The sequence below is a fragment of the Onychomys torridus genome, chromosome 10, assembly GCF_903995425.1.
Source record: "Onychomys torridus chromosome 10, mOncTor1.1, whole genome shotgun sequence".
Classification (NCBI taxonomy): Eukaryota; Metazoa; Chordata; class Mammalia; order Rodentia; family Cricetidae; genus Onychomys; species Onychomys torridus.
The window spans coordinates 84,602,873-84,629,650 of NC_050452.1; the positions used below are offsets into that span (position 1 = coordinate 84,602,873).

At 40.0% G+C, this 26,778-nt stretch overlaps 2 protein-coding genes across 4 annotated transcripts; one reads left to right on the plus strand and one right to left on the minus strand.

Annotated features, from left to right (window-relative positions):
• Positions 1–422: 422 nt before the first annotated feature.
• Positions 423–9,310, minus strand: Thap6 (THAP domain containing 6). 3 transcript variants are annotated; one of them, XM_036200799.1, is made up of 5 exons: positions 9,227–9,310; positions 8,360–8,462; positions 6,625–6,832; positions 5,100–5,222; positions 423–1,679 (listed from the first exon to the last, which is right to left on the minus strand). In XM_036200799.1, exons 2-5 carry the CDS (start codon positions 8,437–8,439, stop codon positions 1,440–1,442), a joined length of 651 nt encoding a protein of 216 aa, XP_036056692.1. In that variant the 5' UTR covers positions 8,440–8,462; positions 9,227–9,310; the 3' UTR covers positions 423–1,439. The 3 variants fall into 3 exon arrangements, with proteins under 3 accessions (XP_036056692.1, XP_036056691.1, XP_036056690.1); XM_036200798.1 differs by having other exon boundaries at positions 9,089–9,310; XM_036200797.1 differs by having other exon boundaries at positions 8,613–9,310.
• On the plus strand, positions 9,034–26,778 carry Rchy1 (ring finger and CHY zinc finger domain containing 1). The gene is made up of 9 exons (XM_036200796.1): positions 9,034–9,555; positions 15,080–15,199; positions 15,428–15,543; positions 21,082–21,160; positions 22,591–22,635; positions 22,735–22,793; positions 22,880–22,906; positions 23,767–23,887; positions 26,104–26,778. Exons 1-9 carry the CDS (start codon positions 9,466–9,468, stop codon positions 26,230–26,232), a joined length of 786 nt encoding a protein of 261 aa, XP_036056689.1. The 5' UTR covers positions 9,034–9,465; the 3' UTR covers positions 26,233–26,778.

A 26,778-nucleotide genomic window follows, 5' to 3' on the forward strand; every position in this document is an offset into this window, starting at 1 on the left:
ATCTTTCAAATGTGGGGAAAAATCTTACATGAAAATACAATAGCTTAAATACAAAAATCTTCAACTGACCATATCCTTATAATACTAATATGAAACAAATAAAGTTATAGTGAACAAAAACCGGATGTGATGTTAAGACAATGAAACAATTGCTGAACACAGTTCTAATGACTATGCACAGAGCTCTGAAGGTTCATTTGCAGACCTGTGCTTGTCCCACTTGGGTGGGACTTTGGCTAAAACCTTTTATTCTAACGTACAGTATTTAGGATTCTTTTTTTATTTTTTTAAGATTTATTTATTTATTATGTATAGTGTCCTGTCTGCACATATCCCTGCAGGCCAGAAGAGGGCACCAGACTTCATTACAGATGGTTGTGAGCCACCATGTGGTTGCTGGGAATTGAACTCAGGACCTTTAGAAGAACAAGCAGTGCTCTTAATCTCTGAGCCATCTCTCCAGCCCCTATTTATGATACTTAATTTTAGTCTTTTTAGTAAGAAATCAGGGGAGAAGCAAAATTTCTCACATTGGGCTCCATCAGTAAATGGCTAAGGCTCTTCTTTTGTACATTTGGTAACAAGTTCCTAAACAGCTCTTTTGTATGTTCATTTCTGAGTAATCACTGCCACTGGGCAGTCATCAAGTCCGTTTCTTTTTCCACTGCAAGATCCACCCATTTGCAACAGCTTTCTTTAGGTCTCACAGCTTTGAAAGTGTCAGCAGTAGAACCTTCTTACCCAACGAACAGAGCACTGCAAACCTTCAGCTGGAAGCAACCCTGTGCATGGGAGAGCTGAGTGAACACAGCTGGAAAGTTGCATTCTCGGGGAGTACCAACTGCTCACCTGGAGTCAAACTTCTGCACTTTCAGTCTTTGGGGTTTGAAGCTATTCTGACTAGTCCCTGTGAGGAGGAATGAAGAAGTACTGTACCGAAAAACTGACATCCTGTCAGGAGTCGTCTCCAATTGGCTCTTAACTTCAAAGCCAATAAATCTTTTCCGTGGGCTATTCTCAGAGTCAGTGCTACAGAGTGCATTAAAAAGTATTCTTTAGTATGATCAATAACTAAAGCACCTTGGGTTGAATGAAAGATGAATGTGTGTTGTAAACAAAATTCTGATGTTCTAATTGCTATAACTAATGTATCCAACTTGATCTATTTCCTTACTTTTTTGAGATCTTACCATCTTACAATAGTGACCCGGCACTGTAAAAACATAATTGTCACCAGTCACACAAAAGCATAACCACAACACATGTCTGCACATCTTCAATGTGTTTTTGGCTAGCAGGGATAATGCATAATGCTGCCGGGTATCTGAAGTGCTGTCAGTGATGACAGGATTTAGTGATGGTGTGTGAGGATCTACTAAGGAGCATCATCAATGTCAACTGCAGATGAAATATATAAGAAATCTTCACAAAATCCAGTCTCAGTCTGTGTTTTCATGACAGTACCCCCAACAGAAAGCATCCAGTCTCCTGGCTGTTTCTTGGCTGATCAGACATTCGTCCTTCAGTTCCCTGATGGTCTTCTTCAGTGATATCTGAAAGTGTTTTTCTCGGTCCAAAACATTCTGTAGACTCTCCTTGGTATTCTCTAGCTCGATGATCACATGATCTAATTTATGCTTAAGTTTCTTTGGACTGTCCACAACACTATAGCTATGTTCCTAAAATAAAAACAGCAGGTTTTAAGTAAGAAAGACAAGTAAGCCAAAAGCTTACCACTGAGTTTCAGCTCTTTCTTCATTTATGAACCTTAGAGGAGACCGTCAGAAGTTTAAGAACACAGGAAGCGGAAGCAGTATTAGGTGCCCAAGCTTCTCTTCTTTTTGAGGCTGAGCATACATCAGGAACATGGAGCATTGTCAGTGAGAAACACTCTCATCTGGGGCTTCCTGCCTGCTATGATAAGCAAGGCAGATGAAATTGCAATGGCTGCCATGGCACTTGCAAAACCTATACAGCGTACATTCCTTTGTCTGGTGCTGATAAATAGTTTATAGTTGTCAAACAAATTTGAGTTATTTTTATTTATTCTTTTACACAAGGTTTCATGTATTTGAGGCTGGCCTTGAACTTGCCATATTGCTGAGGATTACTTTCTACAACCTCTGCACACATCCCCCAATGCCTAGATTTTGCAGTGCTGGGGTTCAAACCTTAGACTTTGAGAATGTTAGGAAAGGATTCTAAGAATTGAGCTACATCCCCAGCTCCAAGATTTAGTGATGGTGTGTGATATGGTAAATTTTTCCTTCATTTTGATGAATATTTTACTTTATAAGAGGTTCAGGAAAGAACACTAGAGTGGGTGCTTAGGCTGAGTGATGGGGATTTGGAGAGGACTCCAGTCTTGGAATTTAAAGAAGGTAATTTAATTCCCATCAATACTTATTTTGGCTATGCTTAAGTATGCAGGCAATATACTTTTTTCATGTTCATTAGAAAACAAGGAAAATAACACTGACATAGAAAGATACTATAAACTAATTTTGTAAAGTTATTTAATATTAAAATTACTGAAGAGGACTTGTGTGTCTAGCCAAGGTGAAGTAAAAGACATTAACCAATGTGTGGTACAAAGACTTAAAAAATATTTGAGGATTATGGGTACTATACAAGAGAGGCAGCTTCATGATGGATGGGAAATAGAGGTGAGGCCTGCGATGGCTCCAGCTTGTAGGCCCCAGTACAAGGATGTGAACCCATGCAGAGCTTGGTATACCGGAGTGAGGAGATTAGGCAAAGCATCAGGGAAGCCAAGGAGGCCATTTTTGTCCTCTATTTTTACATGTGTGTGCATGTGGAAGCCTGAGGTTGCTATCCAGACTCCTCCTCTATTGCTGGCCTCTAGTCATGGAGATAAGGATTCTTAAACAAATCCTGAGCATGTCAATACTTCCAATCTTGCTAGCCAGCTTGTTTTGGGGATCCTGAGCCTGCCTTGTGAGGATGGAATTCCCGCATTTATAAACACTGGGCCATCCTCCCTACCCCAAATAATACACTTCCAAATAACCCATGGGTTGAAGAACAAATTGAAACAGAAACTGAAAATATGGAAGACAATGAAAACACAACTTATTGTGGGATGTAATACTTAGGGAGAAATTAATACCACTGAATGCCTAGACTAGAAAGATACAGATCTTAATAGTAACAGCAGCTTTCACCTTACTAGAAAAAAGCAAGAACAGTTTACTGAAATAAGTAGAAAAAATATAATAGCAGATGAGCAGAAATTAGGGAAGTATAAAAAGTGAACAGAAGTTGAGTTCTATGACAAGATGAAGAAAATAGTTAAACCTTCAGGCAGACTAACTGGCATGTGAAAACAAACAAATGTCAGGGAGGAGAGCGGAGCATCAGAGTCTGCAAAAGGGTCAGGAAGGAGGTCTTGCTAAACACCTTACACTAATACATGGTGTAGCTGTGATGAAATGGACAAAGCCCTTGGAAGACAGAAGACAGAAGCTACTATTGTTTCCTTCAACAAGCAAATAACAAGAACAAACCCCTAACGTCCACAGTACTTACTAGACACGCCTATCAAATATTCATATAAAAATGTATCACTCTACAAAACTTTCTCCAGAAAACTGGAAAAGTTGGCAAGATTTTCTCACTTTTCTGGAAGGACAAAATTATTCTGATTTTGAATTTGGACAAATGAAACACTACAGAAGGGGAGGGGGGAATCCAAAGAAAGATTAAGCAAAAAATTTCCCATGTTGGAAACAAAATACATAAAAACAATGATGCGTCATGGAGTAAAAGGTTAGTTAGGCACTTGAGAAGTCAGCTGACATAACTTACCATATTAACCTAAAATGGGAAACTCATGTTAGGGTATGGATTGCCTGGATACTGGCTCTCAACCCTCTCATCACAGCCCTGGAGGCCAAGCAGTTCAGTAAAGAAAGGAAAGGCAATGGAGGACATTTATAGGAGAAAAGAGGAATTAAAACTGTCCTTAACCCAGAGAACATGCTGATCTGTGTGGAAAATCTGATGGCCTTTAAAAAACAAACAAAAACCCTGCTATAATTAATATTTGAGTTCAGCAACTTTGTCAGATATAAGATCAACATAAATTATATTTCCTTTATTTCCATCATCTAGGAGCAAACAAAATGTAGCATTTAGATCAACAAGCAAACACAGAAAATCTTAAGGGTCAAATCTGACAAAGCAAAACATCTGTGTGCTGAATGCTATAAGACAGTGCTGAGAAGTTAAAGGCCAAGTCAATGGGAACACTCAAGTGCCGAAGGACTTCTTAGTATCCTAAGCTCTCGGTTCTCCCTGTGGTATCTCCAGACTAGTGGAAATCCCAGCATGATTTTTTACATGTAGAATTTCACAAAGTGATCTTAAATTCATATAAAAAAGCCAAGAATCTAGAATAGCCAAAACAACGCTGATAACAAAGTGAGTAGACTAATAGTACCTGACTTTAAAAATTATTACAAAGCTGGGCGGTGGTGGCACACGCCTTTAATCCCAGCACTTGGGAGGCAGAACCAGGCGGATCTCTGTGAGTTCGAGGCCAGCCTGGGCTACAAAGTGAGTTCCAGGAAAGGCGCAAAGCTACACAGAGAAACCCTGTCTTGAAAAAAACCAAAAATAAACCAAAACACAAAGCTGTAGTAAACAGTTTCTGGTTAATGCCTGGCACTTATATGAACAAGCAGTCTGCGAATAAGGAAATACAAGCTGGAATACTCTGTAGTGTGTGTGACTGTTTTTCAAGGAGACCTAAAGACACAGCTATTTTTTAATTACACATTTCCATGTAGGAAATACAGTACTTAAAGGGAAGAACTGTTTTATTGGTAGAATCACTCTTGTAAAAAGCATTCTTCAAACTAAGTATGCAACTAAAAGAGTAACTACTTCTTTATTGCTCTTATATACATTCCAATTACAATGATCCTGGGAAGCAAGCTTGTTTGGAAACATATATTAAAGACCCTCCTCCCCGAAAAGTCTACATCCTGTTTTTGCTATGATTCTGACATATTTGATCCTAGTGGAGAGACCATATTCATCTTAAAACAATTAGCTCAGCAAATAATTTTACTTACAAAAATGAACTGAGATTGGAATTCTTCAATACATGAAGCATCAACAAGCTGGTGACCATGGTTGGTGACTGGAAGGGTTTTGAGAATGAAGTTTTTCCTACAATGAAGTTTTTCTTTTTTCTCCTGTTAGGAACAGGTAATTAAAACCATTGAGATACTGTATCTATTCTTACAATTTGATTCCTTCATAACGTTGTGTAGTGAAATACCATATTACTTTTCATGGAAACTGCTCTATGGTTGGTATGTTTCATTTGGTACAGTTTAAAAGAGCACCCCCAAGCAACTGTAGGGTTCATCTATATACATACAACTTCGCTAAAAATGAAAAGAGAGGAAAATGAAAGAGGATATGTAGTCAGAAGTTCTTGTAGCCACTCTCAAATAATCACACAGAGGCTTAATATTAATTACAAATGCTCAGCCAATAGCTCAGGCTTGTTATTAACTAGCTCTTACATTTTAAGTTAACCCATATTCCTTATTTACACTCTGCCAAGTGGCGGTACCTTTATTAGCAAGGCACTTTCATCTCTTGCTGGTTCTGCATCTTTCCATTGACTCCAGACTCCGCCCTTCTTCCTCCCAGCATTCTTCTAGCCTGGCTCTCCTCCCTAACCTTATTCTGTTCAGCTATTGGCCAGTCAGCTTCTTTATTAAACCAATCACAGGGACATATATTCACAGTGTAAAGGAATACTCCACAGCAAGGACATTTCCTACCAGCTGAGAAAAAGATGACAGAAGACTTGAATAAGTAAGTTACAGGAAATAATAACGGTCCACAGTCCTTGAAGAAAATGCATTCTCATTTATTAAGAGAGACATCATGGGCCAAGTGGCCAATTCACAGCACTGTCATTGAGAAAGAACAGCATTCAACTAGGTTTACTACTCAGCTATTCTGTTTTCTTTTTGTAACCTCATCTCTCTTTTTCCTTTCTCCTCTTATCCCGTTTTCTTTGTTTTTTCCCCACTTTTGTTTGTATCTAAGATGTAAATTTTGTATCTGTAGCTTCACCTGGAACCATCCTTTGGTCTGGTTTGCAGTTTGCTCTTGAGTTTCTGTTTTTTCGGTTTTGGTTTTTTTGAGAAAGCGTTTCTTTGTGTAGCCCTTGCTGTCCTGGAACTTCCTCTGTAGCTCAGGCTGGCCTCCAACTCAGGTATCTCCCTGCCCCTGCTGCCTGAGTGCTGGGATTAAAGCACATGCCCCACCACGCCCTTGAGTTCTTAAGGACTACCAATCTGAAACCTCAGTTCAACCTTCTCCGTTTTTAAGATGCTGGCTCTAAGGTAAGACAATTCTTTCTATCTTACCTAAACCCTAGTCACGTACCAATGTTTAAGAGTGGCTGCTGGCCACATCATCTGCTGAGCATCATGAAAGCTGACGCTACAGTCTATGGAAATTCACAGAAGGAACTTCAGATGTAGGAAGTAACAGAGACGAACCCACGAGTGCTGAAGAGTTCAGAACTGTCACAGGAAGTGAGTGCTCATAGCAAGCAGAAGCTCATCAACAAACCTGTGAGTGACAGGGGGACTCAAAGACTGAAGGGATGACTCCTGGTTTCAGTTTGGTATTTGGAGCACTTCTGTCAAAATCTGTCTTCTTAAAGTGCCTTGAACACAGCACATCTCCTTTTTTAGGCTCCCAAATGCCTGCAGCATTCACATCCAGTCTTTTCATTGCTAATACCCATTTTCGTTTGATATTTTCATCTGTGGGGAATCTAGAACAAAGTAAAAAATACTTTAAAACTAATACTATTGATATGTATTTGAACTGTTTAGGAAATCATGATTTCTGCTTATGAAACAAATTAATTAAAAAAATTACATTTGTGTGTGTGTGTGTGTGTGTGTGTGTGTGTATGCGTGTATGCGCATGCACACAAGCATCCCATAGTGTGCACAGTACAAATGAGAGGGCGATTTATGGGAGTTTGTTCTCTCTTACCATCATGTGGGTCCGGGTATTGAACTTAGGTTGTTAGGATTGGTGACAACTACCTTTACCCTATAAGATATCCTACTAGCCTCATAACTCAGTTTTAATATCCAGATTTTTCTGCCACCCACAATTCAGACATAAGATGTCTATTTAAAATTTTATATCATACAGACGTTTCAATGGATATTTAGTAGCTGGTAGCAAGATCTGCAATGAAAGGTTTTCCCCTTATCTGCAGATGTTAAAGAAGACCACTGGCCTTTTCCTTTCTGAAGTGACATCCAGAATTTGTCCTGAACGAAGGGGGCCTCTTGTATTTTCCCTTCTGTTCTACCTGAAAGTTACTTTGTATAGCAGCTAATATACAGCAGGTCTATAGATGCTTTATGAAAGCCTGCAGAGAATAGCTAGAGTCTAGAATTCTAGACAGAACTATTTAGAGAGGCATGCGGGTCAATAATCATAGTTCCTAAAATTTCCAAGCTAGTTCAAATATATATATATATATATATATATATATATATATATATATATATGATAAGGTAGGGTATATATACTATCTTTTTATTTCCATGCGTAAAGTAACTAGCAAAGTAACTAGATCTTCCCCTAGTTAAGACAAGTGCTTCACACAAAAGCTGCAAAATTCTTAGCTCGTTTATTAAATCCTATTAGTCCCTTCCCATGGTTTTAAGGGGAATGGCCAAAACACAAAATTAGAATCCTCACACTTTATCTGCAATGCAGCTAAATAATCTTTAGTCTGAACTTATAATTCATAGTTGAACAACTTACGCCTAATCTATTTCTATCTTTTTTTTTTTTTTTTGGAGCTGAGGATTGAACCCAGGGCCTAAGCGCTCTACCACTAAGCTAAATCCCCTCTATTAGTTCACTATTGTTTACATGTAGATCTAAATGAGGGATCTTTGTTAAAATGCACATCCCTTCTAATCTATTTCTAAATAGAAGGGATGTGCATTTTAACAAAGATCCCTCATTTAGATCTACATGTAAACTACATGTAAACAATAGTGAACTTCATAGTTAAAATGCAAATAATATCAGCAAAGGCGAGTCTGACAATTTGTGGGTGTACTTTATTTTTGGTGGTGGCATTAATCTCATCTTTGATTCCTCAGCACTTAAAACTTGCACATTATAAAGGCGTATGGGAATCACTGCCAGTTCAAATTTAACACGGCTGCTGTAAGAGGGCTCGGGAACTAAGGCTTGAAACTGCAGACTTAGGTAGAATCGTTCATTTTCAGTAAAAGTATTTGGCTTGAGCACAGCAAAGTCTTACACATGAAATGTCAGTCCTTTTAACTTGGAATTTGGCAAACAGCGAGAAGCACATCCAATGGCCGAGCAACATTTCACCATGATTTTAGCAACTCATAACAAAACTGTAAGAGAATGAAAATGAGTTAGTAACTGTAGGTTTAAAGCCAAAGGCAACGCCCCCCCCCCCCCGCCCCCACACACACATCTGAAGTTTTGCTGGTAAAATTATTCTCAAGTTTCGGTATTTTACAAGTGGACATTTAGTTATGCACCTTGAGGTCTGAGATTTCAACTTCGTAGACTTGGTTGTTTCTCTTGCGTTCTTCCGGACCAGAGTTCCCCTACCACGGGCCTGTGCACCCTATCTCCTTGCAGGCACACTGTCCGCAATTCAACCCTCAGCTCGAGCGTCCCCTTCCCCAGGGGTCACTACATACACACAATGCTCCTTCAAGGGTCCCTCCAAATTGTGATCTCATTTGATGTAGTGACTTTCTCTCCCCACTACCCATCTGTGAGTTCCACTGAGGCACGTCACGGCGTGCCTACTTTTCTTTTTTCCACTTTCTGTCCCGGGGTCTTAGCATAGGGAAATGAGGATAGAACGTAGGCAGTGGCCAGCTCGAGGAGCTGCCCGCGCCGCCCCCGAGCCTCGCCCCGCCCCGAGCCCCGCCCCGAGCCCCGCCCCGAGCCCCGCCCCCTCGGGGAGGCGGTGGCGAACCCGGCCGAGGGCGGGGCCTCTCCTTACGGGCGCCGGGCGGCCGAGGGCGGCCTGCAGCGGGACCCCGCCGGCGCCGCAGCGGTCCCCTTCGCCCCGGGATCTGCGCTGGCAGCGATGCGGGGACGGGGAGGCGGGGAGAAGCACAGCCAACCTCAGAGCTAGTACCGTCAGCAGCGGAGACAGCGACTAACGTCGACGACGGACTTAGCGTCTCACCCCGCTTCCGCCCCTTCGGTCAGGAACCGGAAGTCTGGCTGCCCCGGATCACGTGAGCAGCCGCCATCTTGACCGTGGTGGCCGCCGCTGCGAGGAGGAGGAGGGGTGGTGGACCGGCCCTGCTTCTCGGAGGCGTGGCTCCCAAGCTGGGGGGAAGGTTCTGTGGATCGTGAGGGGAGGTGGAGGAGATGGCGGCGACGGCGCGGGAAGATGGCGTCGGCAGCCCGGAGCGAGGGCGGCGGGGCTGCGAGCACTATGACCGCGGCTGTCTCCTCAAGGTGACGACCCGAAAGGGCACTTCCTGATGTGGTGCCAGCGAGGTGGGCTGGGGCCGGTGGGGCGTAAGTTTCAGCCTGAGCTGCTTGTTAAGACACCTTGGGCGCCTGGAATCGGGCTCCCCTTGCAGGGAACGTTTTTGGGCAAGGCGGGCAGGAGCTGTCTGTACCCGCCCTCGGCTTCTGTACTTTGCAAGCCAAGGTCTTGTTGTTTGGAAAGAGCTTGTCCCCGAGTCACCCAGTGCAGACGCCTACTGGTCCTTTGCGGTGGACAGGAGAACGAGGCGGCGTCAGGCCTGCCCTGAGCATTTCTCCAGGACCACTGTCCACGTGCATGATGGGAGCGAAAGGAAGATGAGCAAGGGGGGAAGTCAGAGTAGCGTTTCAGTTCGTGCAGTAAGTACATGGTATACAGCCTGTCAGCTTCATTTTGCTGTCTAGGAGTATGCCCAGACCTGTCAAGGAGAAATTGTAAAAGTGTGATAGGAGAGGTCATTAAATTGGATTTCGGAGAAGTGCCTAGTACGTATATGCTATTATTATTATTATTATTATTTTGTTGTTGTTGCTTGAGAAATGTTCTAGTCATCTGGTGGGTTTTTTAATTTTTTATTTATTTATTTTTTGGTTTTTCGAGACAGGGTTTCTCTGTGTAGTTTTGCGCCTTTCCAGGAACTCACTCTGTAGACCAGGCTGGCCTCGAACTCACAGAGATCTGCCTGGCTCTGCCTCCTGAGTGCTGGGATTACAGGCGAGCGCCACCATCGCCCGGCCATCTAGTGTTTTTAAAAATGGCCCTCGCTGCCGGGCGGTGGTGGCGCATGCCTGTAATCCCAGCACTCGGGAGGCAGAGGCAGGTGAATCTCTGTGAGTTCGAGGCCAGAGTGAGTTCCAGGGCAGCCTCCAAGAAAAAGAAAAAAAAAAGGCCCTCACACAGTTAAGAGGCAGTATGAATATTTTGTTGAGAAAGCCTGATATGTGAGCTGGGGTGTAACTCAGCAGTACAGCTTGTGCTTAAAATGCTGGCAGCCCTGGTTCCAACCTTCAGAAGTCTCCTCCCACTGGAAAGAAACTTGACTGTTGGAGTCCTATAGCTTTTCCCCCATACCTTAGTTCTGCCCCTGATTTGCTCTGTAATTTTGAGCAAGCTGCTTTTTAAATGACTTGCATATAAAAACGATAATTTTAGAAGTTCTGTTTTTCATGGCTGGTCTTAGTGGTAAAGGCCTATAGTTCTATCATACATGTACTTCCAGCCATTTGTGAAGCCGAGGCAGAAGAAATGCCAGCCTGGAGGTGCTATTGCCAAGAAGAAAAAGAAAAGGGGTGGGAGATATATCTATATATCTATATCTATATCTATATCTATATCTATATATCTATCTCATATGATTGGTGGGATATATATGTGTCATTGCTAGAGTACTGACCTCACCAGAGAGTCTATAGGTTCAAGCTCCACCACCAATGGGGAAAGTCCCTCTTTTATTAACGATACGATGATTGCATACTGGAGTGCTCCTGTAGTGTTTAGGAGGTTCATCCCCAGAAGTGAGTAGTAACTATTAATTACCACTGTCGTCGTCATCATCATCATCATCATCGTCGTCTTTTTTTGTCTTTTTACTTTACCAGTCAGCCCTGCTGGTCACTGACCTTGAAAGCTAATATTAAATGATAGGCTTTGGTCTGTTAGACAACTTAAACTTTTCTGTAGGCCCACGGTTTGGTAAACATTGTTTCATTGCGTTGGATGAAGTTTTTTCAGATTGGTCAGTTATCAAATGTTGGGTAAGCAGTTGAATACTATTCTTTTTATTCCATTTCTACTGAGATAGTTTCACAGTTTCAAAGTGAGCTATGGAACTGAATTTAACATCTTGCCCTTCCTTGGCCCCTGCAAAGAAACTTGCACAGCCAACGTTGTGTTTCAAAGCACTCAAGCTGCATTTCCTTGAGTGTCAAGCATTGTTCTTTCCTCCTCCCTCTTCCAACATAGGAGAGGCCAATTGAGGTGTTTCAAGGGGCAAGTCATGTGCTGGATCAAGCGCAGCTATTCAGTTAAAATAAGGGGTGACAGTTGGCCTTTGATTTGGCAAGGGGAAGGTCACTGTTGGTCTTGACTAGAGAAGTGTCAATGGAAGGATCCAGGGTAAAGCTTTATTGGAATGGATACTGGAAATAACAGAGAATTTGGGATTTTTATTGCAAAGGAGAGCAAAAATGTGGCTGTTTTGTTGAAAGATGTGTTACAGTATACTTCTGTCATTTTGTAATGCAGCAGGAAAAGGGAGCATTCTAGGACTACGTACTGTTCGTGAGTAGTCAAAGTGAAGTCGTCTTAGCTGCAAGCCTGGGCTAACTGTAGAGTCTTCGTAAAAGAAGACAAAGCAGAGAGCATAGTTTGCTTCTGTATTGCTGTGATAAACACCGAAACCAAAAACCACTTGAGGAGCGAAGGGTTTATTGCTTACACTTCTTGTGACAGTCCATCAGTAGGGAAGCCAAGGCAGGATCTCATACAGGGCAGGAACTTGAAGAAGGAACTGCAGCCAAGGCCGGGGAGGAGTGCTGCTTACTACTGGCTTGCACTCCATGGCTCGCTCAACCCAAAACGACCATCGAGATCACTGGTTCCCAACATGTGGGTCATGACCCTTTCACAAGGGTTGCATATTATATATTCTGCTCATCAGGTATTTACATTATGATTCATAACAGTAGCAAAATTATGGTTAGGAAGTGGCAACGACATGATGTTATGGTTGAGGCCACCACAACATGAGGAACTGTATTAAAGGGTTGCAGCATTAGGAAGGTTGAGAACCACTGTGCTAGATCTTAAGGCTTAGACTCTAGAAGAATGAGAACATTAACTTTGAAATGGTGGTAATAAAATATCTTTTTGAGTGGTTAATGAAGCAAGAGTAATTTGAGGTGCCAAGAAAGGTGCAGAAAATTCGAAGATGTTTATGTTTATTGATCATTACACCAAGAAATTAAGAGCAGGAAGTCACCTGACAGTGGAGATGTGAAGACATTAAAAAAAAAAGCTAATTTAGTGATAAATTCTAGTACAATTTTCACTACTAGTATAAAAATGAATTCTTTTTAATAATGGTTATCTGTGTTTAAGGGAAGAAAACTTAGGAGAGTTTTTCTGATTATAGTCTTCAAAAGTTCACCTGGAGATCATGAAGGGGATTGCCAGGAATCTCAGAGTAATAAAATTTAAAAGCTTGGGGTAAGGCATGCACAAGCGTGTCCTCTGTTGCACAATAAAGCCCTGAAATTAAAAACAAACAAAGTAGGAGACCAGAGAGTGTGGTGGTGTTTTATTTCAGCTGCAGTTAGCTGCTTCTGATACATGTCAGTGGGTAGAAGTGGGATTTTTTTAAGTTGTCTTCCAGATAGGCTGTGTGCAAGGGAACACTTGGAGGTAGTTGAAAAGAGGAGAGTTAGTGGCTAGAGAATTTCATGCTTGGAATTGAGATACAGAGCTAGTATAGTTCTTTCTCTGGAACAGCGGTTCCAAAGCGTGATGACTGGATCCCCAGGAATCTCTTAAAAGCTACTTTGTGGAATAGTAGATATTCTGTGTTCATTTGTTCTGATGGTGGAAAGCAGTGGTTGAAAACTGTGTGTGAATCAAGCAGTGATTTTGTATTGTAATTAGGGACACTACAGTGTCCCTATAGTTAGAGCCAGTTTCCTTTTAAAATGTCATTGATGAAGCACTGAAATTAATGCTTACCAAATCTTAGCTTATACTCATATACTTATCTTTTAATAATATTCAACACATGGAAAACTTTCTGCAAGCCCTTTGATTTTCTTGAGTAAAGGTTCATAGTTGTTTGGCTGGTGAAGTGACTTAGTTGCTTTGCTCATGGAACTTTTTTTATTTTACATGAAAATAATTGGTTATTCAAAAGTGGGGAAGTAGTCGAGACTCATGAAAGAGAAACAATTGACAATGCTTTAAAAACATTAGTAATTTTGGCATGAGATACTGATAGCTATAATCCATGTTAAAAAAAAAAAAGTTGTTTGATATCCTTGAGAGCCTTAGAGTTTAACAGGGTCCCAAGCCCGAAATGTTTGTGAAACTTGTCAATCTAAGTATGAGACTGTGTAGCAGAGGAGGGGTGGGATACCAGGCAATCTACAGTGAGAAAATTTAGGTTGTTGAAAGAATTATTGTGGAGTTACTCATTAAAATTTAGTCAAGAGTAGAAAGAAGCCAATAACATGTTGCAGCACCTAAAGGAAGAACTCTGTTATGGTTCAGTAACAGCAGTAGGAAGCTGTCAGGAATGTGTAGATCTGCAAAGTAATAGTATATTGGCAAGTATTAGGCTACCCACCTGGCCTAGGAATTTCTTTTTTTTTTAAACTACATTTTTTTCCCCTTGACAATGTCATACATTTTGGTCATTTCACACATCCCCCATAAAAAAGAGCTTTTTTTTTTGAATTCTGGATTAGGTATTGAAATAAGTACCTTGCACGTGCCAGGAGAGTACCAATAATCTATATCCCAAGCCTGGCATTTCTTGTGATATAATGGGTAAAAATGAAGCATTTATAATGAAATGTAACAATAATGAGGTCTAACTAATAAAGAGTACATTTCTATACATTTCTTTCCATGTAACAATTCCAAAGTGTGACCCAGATGGGTAAAGACCTCTGCTCCACTTGGTCATTTTAGAGTCAAGTTTTTTTCTATTATATTATTTTGACATATTTTAAGGCATATAATCATCTGTGTGGTCCAACTGTAGAATAGTTGAGTAATCTGCTCAGGAAGAAGGGAGCAGAATTCAGTGGACAATTGGCAATTTTTAACATTCTCAAAATCAACGAGGCTGGGTGTGGAGATGCATGTTTTTAATCCTTGCACTTAGGAGGCAGGGGTAATCTTACCATGGCCGGCCTGTACCACACTTAGTTCTAGGACAGTCTACATAGAGAGACCCTTTCTAAAAACAGTCTCTCATTTTTTACATTTATTGCATCCTGTGCAATATTAGGTATGTGCATCATGATTAGTAAATATTAGTGAAGTTAAAACATTTTGTGTTTTATAAATGATATTTTTTTTCTGGCAGTGTCTAAGAAGGTGTTATCTATCTTGATTTTCTTAGTCGTTTGGCTTGTGAAGTAAATTAGTTGCTTTGTTCATGGAACTTTTTAAATTTTACTTGAAAGTAACTGGTTATTCAAAACAGGGAAGTAGTCAAGACTCAAGTCTACTATTTAGGCTGAGGAAGATTCAGTTGTTGTGGGGTTGATTTTTCTGTCTAGAGATTCCTGCCTTTTATAATGTTTGTGTTTTAAAGTTGTATTTAGAGTCATTCAAACAGATATTGAAGGGGAAGATTATTAGCATCAACTGTGCCAAGAAATGAATGCTAGCCATGGATCCAGTGGTTGTAATCTTTGACCTTGATCCAGAGAGGAGGTAGGAGTTTTCTGTCTTTGGAATTAACTTGTTTTCTATTCCCTTTGTCCTGGGTGTTAGGCGCCTTGCTGTGACAAGCTGTATACTTGCCGGCTGTGTCATGACAACAGTGAGGACCATCAGCTTGACCGTTTCAAGGTGAAGGAAGTGCAGTGCATCAACTGTGAAAAAGTCCAGCATGTAAGAGTTATGACATCTCCCTTATTTCTTCTTAAAGTCTGTAGATGGATGAAAACATTTAATCAAAGGTTAGAAGTGAGATTTAACTCTAACTCTCTGAGTAAGTGACATTGTTGAGTTAGGTGTTTAAAAACATAAAAATAAGCTAAACATGCTTTAATATAAATTCCAGAGATTTAAATGGTTTTGGTAGGTTGCTTGAGGTTTTAATTACTGTGTCCTTTTCAGGCCCAGCAGACTTGTGAAGACTGTAGCACATTGTTTGGAGAATATTACTGCAGCATATGCCATCTCTTTGACAAAGATAAGAAGCAGTATCATTGCGAGAACTGTGGAATTTGTAGGTACTGTATATAAAATGTCCTAATCATTCCCAGTGCATTTGGCCACCAGTAGTGGATTAGTTACTTTTCTGTTGCCGTGATCAAATGCCATGGAGAGGAGAGAAGAGCGCGCGCGCACACACACACACACACACACCACACATATACACACACACACTCACACCACACACAGACACACAGACACACAGACACACACACACCACACACAGACACACATACACACACACACACTCACACCACACACAGACACACAGACACACACACACACACACACACACACACACACACACACACACACGACATGGGGGACAGTTTTGCAGCATTGGTAGGGATGGCAGCTGAGAGCTCACTCACATCTTGCACTGTAAGCAGGAAGCAGAGAGAGAGAGAGAGAAAGGGAGAGAAAGGGAGAGAGGGAGGGAGAGAGAGAGGGAGGGAGAGAGGGAGGGAGGGAGGGAGAGAGGGAGGGAGGGAGGGAGAGAGGGAGGGAGGGAGAGAGGGAGGGAGGGAGGGAGGGAGGGAGGGGGTGGGGAGGAAACGCACTGTCACCTGTGTCTCAAAGCACACCTTCAGGAACACACTTTCTCCAGCAAGTCCACACCTCTTAAACGTCCCCCCAAACGTCACCACCCACAGGGAACCAAGGACATAAATACTGGAGCTTGTGGGGACAATCTCACTCAAACCAGTACAAGTAGTTTAATAGATTAACTTGTTTTGAGATAGGACCTCCCTGCTCACTGTATAGCCCAGGCTGGCCTCAAACTCAGAGGTCTGCCTCCCTCTGCCTCCTGAGTGCTGGGTTACAGACTTGTGCCACCACTGCCTCGCTTTTTTCCCCCTCCTGAGTGAGACCATCATCTAAGATACAGCCATTCGAAAGTAGTAATCTGATTTATTGCCTATAGGCTCCTCATTAGAGTTCAGTACAGTGGATCTTTTTGTTTTTGCTTATTTTTGAGATTATAATTTAGTCACAACATTTCTCTTTTATCTCCCTCCCTTGAAACCCTCATTTATACTCCTCCCCACTGTCCTTCAAATTTGTGGCCTCTTTTTTCATCAGTTGTTATTGTGTGTACATATACATTCTTAAGTATAATCTGTTGAGTCCGGATCATGTTACTTGTGTGTATGTTTTCAGGGCTGACTCTTTGGCACTGGACAACCAATGGGTGTGCTCTTTCCTGGGGAGGACCACCTCTCCTGCTCTCAGCTTTTCTCAGTTACCTGTAGTTCTTTGTGTAGGGTTGAGGACTTGTTGAGGACGTGTGGGCTTTTCCCTTGTTGAGTTCATGTTTGGGTGGTAACGTTGATGAGACTTTATGGACTCTATTTATTTAGGGATGGTTTTGCCCTGAGAGAACATTTGGGCTGTCATGACCAGGGCGAGGGTAACCCTACGCTATTGACTGGATGGAAGCCCAGAGTGCTATCAGAACTCGCACAGTGTGCCAACAGTTCCCTGTCAGAAGGACAGTCTGGTCCAAAGTGTTAGTACAAGCTAGGGAGAAAAAAACCACAGTCTGGAAGGTAGCACGCTATGTGCCTCTGCATTTGTCTTCTTATTTTACTTTTTGCCATTTTGAATGATAAAGGAGAAATTTGGCCTTCTCAACTGTGATCAGGAAAAACTGAAAACGTCTAAAAAGGTGTCCTCATGCTTAAGTGCTTTGTATAGAAGACGTGATGCTCTGAGTAGCATCACAAGGAGATGAAAGAATCTTGCACACAGTGGTGACTTTTCTGTCCTATCCTTCAGTTATTTCTACCGTACTTACAGATCTCTAAGAACGTTGTGCCTTTAAGTTTGATTGTTGTCCTTATCATATGGGAGCGAAGTTGTGAAAAATCTGAAGTATTGAATATTTAAGAAGTTCTTAAATGAAAGATGTTTTATTTTTATCTTACTGAGCATCAAAATCATGTAACTCATATTTGAGATGAATAATTATGATTACTTCAAGTATTTAGTAGATGTTAGCTCATTGTTTTTTTTAAAGTCCTTGAAGTGTATTTAGTAATTGTAGGTTTTTTGTTTGTTTTTTGTTTTTGTGTGGCAGGGTCTCACTATATGGCCTCTTGACCTAGAACTTACTGTGTAAACCAGGGTGTGGCCTGTAACTCAGATCTGCCTGCTTCTGCTTCTTGAGTACTGGAATTAAAGAGGTGCACCTCTGTGCCTGGCTCAGTAGTTGACTTTATTTAAAATTTTATTTATTTGATGTGTATGGATGCTTTGCCTGTACCCCATGTGAGGACGTCAGCTCCCCTGGGACTGGAGTTACTCATGTCTGTGAGCTGCCATGGAGATTTTGAGACTGGAGCCCAGGTCCTTGGGAGCTGTTGCTCCAGCCCCTCAGTCGTTGCTTTAAGGCGTGCCTATGGCACACTGAAGATTTTTCTAGAGGATTGTAGACGAATTTCTAAAAGGTCTTATTGATAAAAACAAACCCACGAGCCAGATATTGGGGTGTAAACTGAAAGATCAGAGAAACAGAACAAGCCACAGCCAACCTCATCTCGCCAATTTCTCAGCAGATCTTATTTCCTCAAACTGAAAGCTTCTGAGTCCTCACCCAAGTGGATCTCAACTGAACTGCTGCTCAAAAGCCTAAAAGCTTAAAAAGCTAAAGTTCCTGGTCCTAATGCCTTATATACGTTTCTCCTTCTTGCTATCACTTCCTGGGATTAAAGCCGTGTGCCACCATGCCTGGCTGTTTCCAATGTGGCTTTGTACTCAGAGATTCAGACGGATCTCTGCCTCTGGAATGCTAGGATTAAAGGTGTGTGTGCCACCGTTTTCTGGCCTCTGTGTCTATCTAGTGGCTATTCTGCTCTCTGACCCCAGATAAGTTGGATCTCTGCCTCTGGAATGCTAGGATTAAAGGTGTGTGTGCCACCATTTTCTGGCCTCTGTGTCTATCTAGTGGCTATTCTGCTCTCTGACCCCAGATAAGTTATCAGTATGCACAGTGTATTGTGAGACACATTATCATCACAGATTTATAGAACTTGAGTTTTCAAAGATTTATTAAAAGATAAGAGAAGTAAAACCTGTTACATAGATTGATAGATGCTGCCTCTATACAGAAATAATGTGCAACATCAAAGATTTCTTTTCATTTATTTTGAGATAGAGTCCTGGTATTAGCTTAGGCTGACCTCAGACTTGTTACTCTTCTATTTCAGGCATCCAAGGGTCATGATTACAAGTGTGTGCCACCATTCCAGCCACTGTTTTTTTTTTTTTTTTTTTGAGCTGAGGATGGAACCCAGGGCCTTGTGCTTGCCAGGCAAGCACTGTACCACTGAGCTAAATCCCCAGCCTGCCACTGTTGTTTTGAAATAATAGAAATACCAAAAGGGAATCTAAAATCTGTCCATGCATTTGCAGCACAATTGAATTTATCCTTCTACTGTAACTTTAAAAAAAAACACATGTCTTCTAAATGTGCAACAGTCCTCTGTTGTAATGTAAATATTAGATGTTTATGAATGTGAGTCAGGAGCAAAAGTGATATTCTAAATTGAGAAGGGGGTATTAAGGAAGTTGATACCATGCCTTTAATCCCAGCATTGGGGAGGCAGAGGCAGGCAGATCTCTGTGAGTTCAAGGTCAGCCTGGGCTACAGAGCTAATTCCAGGACAGCCAAGACTATGTAAAGAAACCCTGTTTCAAAAAACAAAACGAAACAAACAAAACCCAACGAGACAAACAAAGATAACTGATAACTTATTTGGGAAACAAAAACTTGATTCTGAAATATGTATATTCGTTATAATATGATTTTAGCATTTTGAGACTAACTCAGTAGTGGTTTGTGAAAGGCTGAATGTTATTTCTCATGGAAAAGCCTGACTCGGGTAGTTAAATAACTCAACACCCTCTGCACATTCTGACTCTAGGTGTTTTCTTGTTTGATTCTGTGGACTCATATTCTGGGCAGGGGAAAAAGACTGGATCTGTGCAGAGGCATGCTGTTTCCCCTTAATTAAAGAATAATTTTCATTCAGTCTTCATTCATTCACCTAATCTGTGTGCCGTGGTGGACGTGTGGAAGTGGGGGGATTGCTGGAAGGGTCTGTCCCTCCTTCCACTGTGGAATTTCAGGGATTGAGCTCAGGTTGTCGGGCTGCTGGCAGTCTTTACTTACTGAGTCACTTCAGAACTCTTCTCATTCAAGAAAATTTTATTCTTCTTTTCACGATATCCAAAGAAGCTGGAATTGTCTTTTTTCAAGATAGATCTGAGTAACTAGCTTTTTTTTTTTTATTGTAAAAGAAGCAAAGAATAGAAATGTAGGGACCAGCTAGCAATCTTATCTTTACCATTTATATTATAAATTTTATAATGAACTTCAACCTGAGGAAAATAGAAAGATGAATTATTTTAACTGTTAGCATGTACAAAGGAGAATATGTTTGTGGTCTACAGTTTAGGGAAGTTTTTTTCTAAATAATGGGCAAAAAGCATAAACTATGAAGGAAAATATTGATGGCTTTAAGTTTTACTTTTTGTTTTTATTTTAAATTGTGTGTGCATACATGTGAGTGTAGGTGACCATGGAAGCTAGAGGTCAGATCCCCTGGAGCTGGAGTTATGGGAGGTTGTGAACTACCCACTACAGGTGTTGGGAGCTGAATGTGGGTCCTCTGCAAGAACAGTATGTGCTCTTAACCCCTGACCCATTTTTCAAGCCCTGATGGCTTTTTAATACATAGAAGGTAATTGGTGGATCGTTAGGAAGAGATAGACACAGAGGAGAGCATAATCATAACATACATAATGAAAAAGATGACTGTCCAGGCTGTATAAGGCTTCTTTTAAGTTGGTAATGGGCAAATCCCCAGGTAGAGAAATGAGCAGAGCACATCAACAGAAATTCATCTTGATAATGTGAGAAATGAAAATTAGAATAGCATATTTTATCTATCATACATGTGCCCATGTTGTCCAGCTTGTGAGGAACATGGGTCATGCATGTTGAGTGTAAACTAGCAGTCTTTGGAGGGGTCAGGTTGTCAATATCACAGTTGATAATCCAGTACTGACTCAATAGTGTCAATTTTAGGGATATTGAAAAAAATAATCTAAATATGGGTTAAATGCTAGCTGGACATTTTTTGCATTATATCATTGTAGCAAGTAAAGATTGTAAACTTTATCAATAGGGAAATATTTTTGAAAATTATGATTCATCCATACCGTATGACTGCTGTGTGGCTATTAAGAAGAATGAAGTAGCTTTCTGTGGACGGACACAACCCTTGAGATCTATTACTAAATGTAAATGAGTTGCAGAACAGCATCAGTAGAATTGTGTAAGAAGTAGGTCAGGTTGTGTGTGTCTGTCCTATGCATCTATATCCAACTTTACAGAAGAGTCTCTCTGCTTATAGTGGCTCCCTTCTGACACTGGAAAGATGGGGTGTCTCCATATTCTTCAGCAGTGGGACTGAGTTTGAGTACTAGATAGTGAACAATTATTGTGTAATAAAAAATAATCTTTTGGCCTTCATGTTATGTTTTGTTAGGATTGGTCCAAAGGAAGATTTTTTTCACTGCTTGAAATGTAACTTATGCCTAGCTATGAATCTTCGAGGAAAACATAAGGTACATGATTCAATTTGCATAATTTAAAAACTTAGTGTTTTTGAAAACCAGCTTAAATTCTAGTATGTTTAGAAACATGCTAATTTTCATATATTACCAACTGCAATAATTTTTTTTGCTTTTCTAAAAATTAAAATTAAGTAGAAATATATGCCTCAGAACATTGGATCTATAGTTTGTTTACTGTAATGTAAGAATGCCTATAGCAGTTATTAGCATAATGCTGGCAGCTTCTTAGTTGGTCCATGGATTCTTTTTTTTTTTTTTTTTTTTAAAGATTTATTCTTTTATTATGTATAGTGTTCTGTCTGCACGTATCCCTACACACCAGAAGAGGGCGCCAGGTCTCATTACAGATGGTTGTGAGCCACCATGTGGTTGCTGGTAATTGAACGCAGGACCTGAGCCATCTCTCCAGCCCTTGTCCATGGATTCTTATCATTGATACTGCTTCTAAGTTTAAAATGAAAAATGCTAAGTGATATAACCTATTTACATAGTGTTCTAAGAATAATTATAAAGTATTGTTTGTATTTCCTTTCATAATTAAGACTTACAAGTATGGATATAGGAATTTTATTGTAATCTCAGACCATCTTTCTTATTTAAAAACAATCTAATGAAATACTGTATTTATAGTACTGATTCTATCTACTGTAAGAATTTAAAGAATGGAGGATCAGCAAAGCAAAGTATAAAAGCACAGGACATTCCAGTAAGAGACTAATAATAGCTTTCAGTCTGAAGGTGAGACAGACAGACAGACAGACAGACACACACACACACACACACACACACACGGAGACAGACAGACAGAGACAGACAGACAGAGAATGTACAGATATAGAAAGAGTAGTGAGGAAGATTAGGATAAATAATAAACAATAGAGAGAAGCTGAGTAAAGAGAACTCCCAAGATTCTTAGCCTTACCTTAAGGAATTTGATGAGCAGAATGTGAATTTGTTAAAGATTGAGTCTGACTCAGAGTTTTGGGGTGATTGCAGAATAAGCTGGCTGCAGCTGTGGCACATGCACGTAGAGGGACCTTGTCTCAGCATAAACAAAAGTCATTAAATTAAAGAAAATGGAAAGGGCCGGTAATGAAGGTAGCCTCGAGTCAGTAGCCTCATGACTTGTGTTTCTTTGGCTCTGTTCAAACCAGAAACCACCATGGCATATGTAGAATCCGTTTGTGTACACACATGCACATGTGTGCACACACACAGCCAGCCCATTGCATATTCACCTCATTTGCAGTTAATTCACTCAGTGATGGCATTAACTGTCAGAAACATCCTAATTCCGTAGATGTTAAGGTGTGGGTCTGTGTATATAGTCAGCTTATTTAATTTAACTTTTTAAAATGCTGTCATAGTTGACATTTTTATCTTCTGATGCTCTCGTTAATATAAGATTCTCCTTTCAACAGTGTATCGAAAACGTTTCTCGGCAGAATTGTCCAATATGCTTGGAGGTGAGTGTGGACTACTTCCACTTTGGAAGTCTCTTGGATTTAAAGTCCTTGGGTGTCTCCATGTCTGTCTGCAGCACCCGTCACTCTCTTTCCTTTTAGGACATTCACACCTCCCGCGTTGTTGCTCACGTCTTGCCGTGCGGGCATCTCTTACATAGGTAAGAGAACTTCTTCCTGCTTGGAGCTGTTTGAAGATAATGGAGGTAGTTTTCTTCGACTGAAATGATGTTCTGTTTTCTTTCAGAACGTGTTATGAAGAAATGTTAAAAGAGTGAGTTTTTTTGTGGATTTTAAAATGTACAGTTTTAAGGTGTTTGTTTTGGTGAGGAGGGTGGTAAACATGATGGCTAGGTACACTGCTTTGGGTATGGCAGGTACATATATGGAGGGGGCAGAGTAGAGAACTGGTGTTTAGCTGGCCATGGCATCTTGGGGAACAGGACTGTATCTCTGTCCCCATGTTCTTATCATGCCTATTTCCTCCCATAGCTTGAGGCAGGCAAAACATCTTCTTTTCTAGCCATATATATTGGGGAATATAGTTGCATCTAGAATTAAACATGGTGTAAAAGCACTGAGGAATTGTGTCCACATTTTATTAGTTCAGTATATTGGTCCAGCAATGAACTACAAAGGAAACCAGTACACTTTCTTTAAAACTGGAACTAAAATAAGATGAGAAATAGGAAAGAGTAGAAATGTATTTTGGTTCTACCAATTAATATTCAGAAAATTTAATACCTAGACAGGGATCAACTTTAGAAAAGTTTTAGAATGGAAGTAATAATATAATTGGAATAATTTTTAAGGAATACAGTTTTTTGTTTTTGTTTTTGCATCAGTGTCCTACAAAATTAAAGAGTTGTTTAGCTAATGAATAGTTTAATTGGTATTTTTAGTTAAAGACATAGTTCTATAAAGAGTATTGACTACTTACACATTTTAGAGAGTTGAGGATAGGAACTTAGGATTTAAAAGTAGAAGATACAGAATTTGATATTTATCTTTTTTAGTGCATAGATTTTTGGGTTCCTGAGAAGTTAACTTAAAATGTAGACTACTAGCCTGTTTGGTCTCTGTGCCAGTGAGCGTGTCTTCTTGCGTATAGATCCTGCTTACTGTCTCTTGCAGAGGCTACCGATGTCCGCTGTGTATGCATTCCGCCTTAGACATGACTCGGTACTGGAGACAGTTGGATAATGAGGTTGCACAAACCCCTATGCCATCGGAATACCAAAATGTGACTGTGGATGTGAGTAGAGTCCATGCTTAGAGCTTTTTATATTCCTTGCTGTTAGTCCTTCTATTTTTACCTCTTTGCTTAAATTTATCTCAGAATTACTGCTTTGATATCGTGCCATTGGAATTAATTAAAGCCAAGGACTAATTATTTTTTAAAAAAATTATATTTATATTAGACTGGGGAAGAAAAAGTCCTAAGAATACCTTTGTGTAGTTTTTCCTCAACACTAGATGGCAGACAAAAACTTTGTTATGAATTTTTGGCAAATTGCTTACCAGAGTCAGACGTGGATTGCTGATGTTTTATTTTACCTGTATTCACTTAAATAATTCAAAATTTTGTTTTAAGAGAATGTATTTACTGGTTTTTGAAAACTAGCTTTTGGGTTTTAATGTTTACCACCTATTGTATTTTGTCACAGACTTTATTTGGTCTCCATTAGCTTATTCCCTTTGGCCCTACAGAGAATTGAGAGGGGCTGCTGTGTAGCTTTGCTCAGCATAGTATTGGGTTTAAATCAAAACTGGAAAATTAAATAGCTTTCTTGTGCTTTCATAACTTTTGGACATATAAATATTCTGATTGTCTACAAAAACACAAGGATGAAACAAAGCCATATAATTATTTTAATGTTGGATATGTAGCTTAGTAGTAGTTAGTATGTACAAGGCCATGGATTTGATCCTAGCATTGTAAACAAACAAACAACAAAACCCCTTTTGGTTTATTCACACTGGAAAGTTCTAAAATTAATGCTGGTAACTGAATTGTTACTAAGGACAATGGGATGTTTAGCAGAGGGCTGAAGTTTATTGTGTTCATGTAGGTGCCTTTTTTTTTTAAATAATAGCTTTATGAGGAACATCTCACATACAGTGGGGGCTAATTTCTTAAATTATACAATTTGAGGCCGGTGGATCTTTGAGTTTAAGGCCAGCCTGGTCTACAAAGTTCCAGGACAGCCAGGGCTGTTACATAGAGAAACCCTGTCTCAAAGAACCTAAAAAAAAAAAAAAAAAAACCACCCCCCCCAAAAAAAAATATAGAATTCAGTGACTTTAGTACATTTATGGAATTGTACAAACAGTACCACAGTATTAAAATATTTTTGTCCCTTATAAAGAAACCCTATGCCCAGGGTTGAGGAGATGGTTCATGGTAAAGTATCTGCCACCCTAGCACAGTGACCTGAGTTTGAATATCTACAACACACGGGAAAAGCTAGGCATGGTCACTGTGTGCCTATAATGTTGTCCTTAAGGAGGCGGAGGTAGACAGATCCCTGAAAGTCACTGACCAGGCAGCCAGCCTAGCTGAAACATTGAATGTTATGTTCAGTGAGAGATGGTCTCCAAAAATGAAATGGAGATCAGTGAAAGAAAGACATCTAACATTGACCTCAGGTCCCCATGTGTAGCCACACATGTACATACCGCGTGGACATACACACCACACACACAGTACACACACACCAAAAAAACAAAACCAAACAACAACAAAAAACCCTCAACAACATTGTACTTACTAGTAATCACTTTTCAGACAACCTCTAATCTCTGCCTTTAAGTAGTATTTTTAGAAGAGTAGTTTTCAAATTATGTTAAGAACAAATGGAATTTTTTTGTTTATGATGTGTGTGTATGCTAAGACTACTGTGTAGATATGTTGATATATTCTCAGGTGAACATTCTGAGTTGTCTTTATTATGTTAGGGACTAGCAAGAGGCTTCCTGGCTTTACTCACTTAGAAAGTGCTCTTGTTCTTGATCATTCCTGAGGCATAGTAAACCTAAAAATTAAGCAAAAATATTCCAGTGGGTAGAAATTTCAATTTTATTAGTTAGAAATTTCAATTTTATTAGTTAAGATAAATTCTGGGTACAAGTGAAAATAATGAAGTCATTATGTATGTTATTTTATATTTTAAGTATTAAGTGTTTACCTAATGACAAGTATTAGGTCTCAGTATGTCCATATTAATTTTCTTGCTTGTATTATGTATACTTTTAGGAACTATTTTAAAATGAGTCTTCTGTGCTCATTTATATTTCTTGAATTCAAAGCTACCTTAATAACCTTTAAAATATTCATTGGAGAAAAGACATTTTCACTGCAGAAATGCTTAGACACATACATGTATTCACACCTTTTATATGACTGAAATGATTGTTAATACAGGCAGTGCTACTGTGAGTCACAAGGCTTAAGTCCTCTTCATTTTTCAGATTCTCTGCAATGACTGTAATGGACGATCCACAGTCCAGTTCCATATCTTAGGCATGAAATGTAAGATTTGTGACTCTTACAATACTGCTCAAGCTGGGGGCCGAAGAGTTCCAGTGGATCAGCAGTGAGCAGCCTGTCCTTGGCTGGAGAACAGTCCTGTGATGTAGATAAAGCTCTGTGTAAAAGATCCTGTTGTCAGAATATGTCCTAACTATGCATTAAAGATGTTTTATACCACTGTTGCAATAGCAGGTGGTATCATATGGACCTAAGGATTCAAGATCTCTGGGTGGATTGTCATAGCTCTTAACTGATGAAGCTTCTGCAGATGTGCTGATTGGAAATTCCTTTAGTGTCAAGTTTTGAAGTTGAAGTCAATGATGTTTGCTCCAGATACAGTCACATTCATAAAAATATTTTATATTTTCATGGAACTTTAAGTGACACTATGCACGCAGAGTTCATTTCTAGTTCTTGATAGAACTGCATTTAATTAGTCTTTGATTTTAAAGGACTGTAATATAATTTTTAAGTTCTTATTGTTAAAATCTAATTACATATGCTTTTGAATTGTCTAAGACAGTCCTTTGGGTCCTATAAGTGAAATTTATGTAAAAAATAAACTACTAATAAAATTATACTGAGACATTGTTTTACAGAATTTTTTTCCTCAA

Bases quoted from the DNA above. Each gene is read 5' to 3' on its own strand.
- Rchy1 (XM_036200796.1), top strand. From the start codon at position 9,466: ATGGCGGCGACGGCGCGGGAAGATGGCGTCGGCAGCCCGGAGCGAGGG. The intron at 21,161-22,590 runs GTACATGATTCA...TCCTTTCAACAG, and splicing joins ATCTTCGAGGAAAACATAAG to TGTATCGAAAACGTTTCTCG. The intron at 22,794-22,879 runs GTAAGAGAACTT...GTTTTCTTTCAG, and splicing joins TGCGGGCATCTCTTACATAG to AACGTGTTATGAAGAAATGT.
- Thap6 (XM_036200799.1), bottom strand. From the start codon at position 8,439: ATGGTGAAATGTTGCTCGGCCATTGGATGTGCTTCTCGCTGTTTGCCA. The intron at 6,833-8,359 runs GTAAGACTTTGC...ACTTTGTTCTAG, and splicing joins AAAGGACTGACATTTCATGT to ATTCCCCACAGATGAAAATA. The intron at 5,223-6,624 runs GTTTGTTGATGA...TGTTCCTAACAG, and splicing joins AGTCCCCCTGTCACTCACAG to GAGAAAAAAGAAAAACTTCA.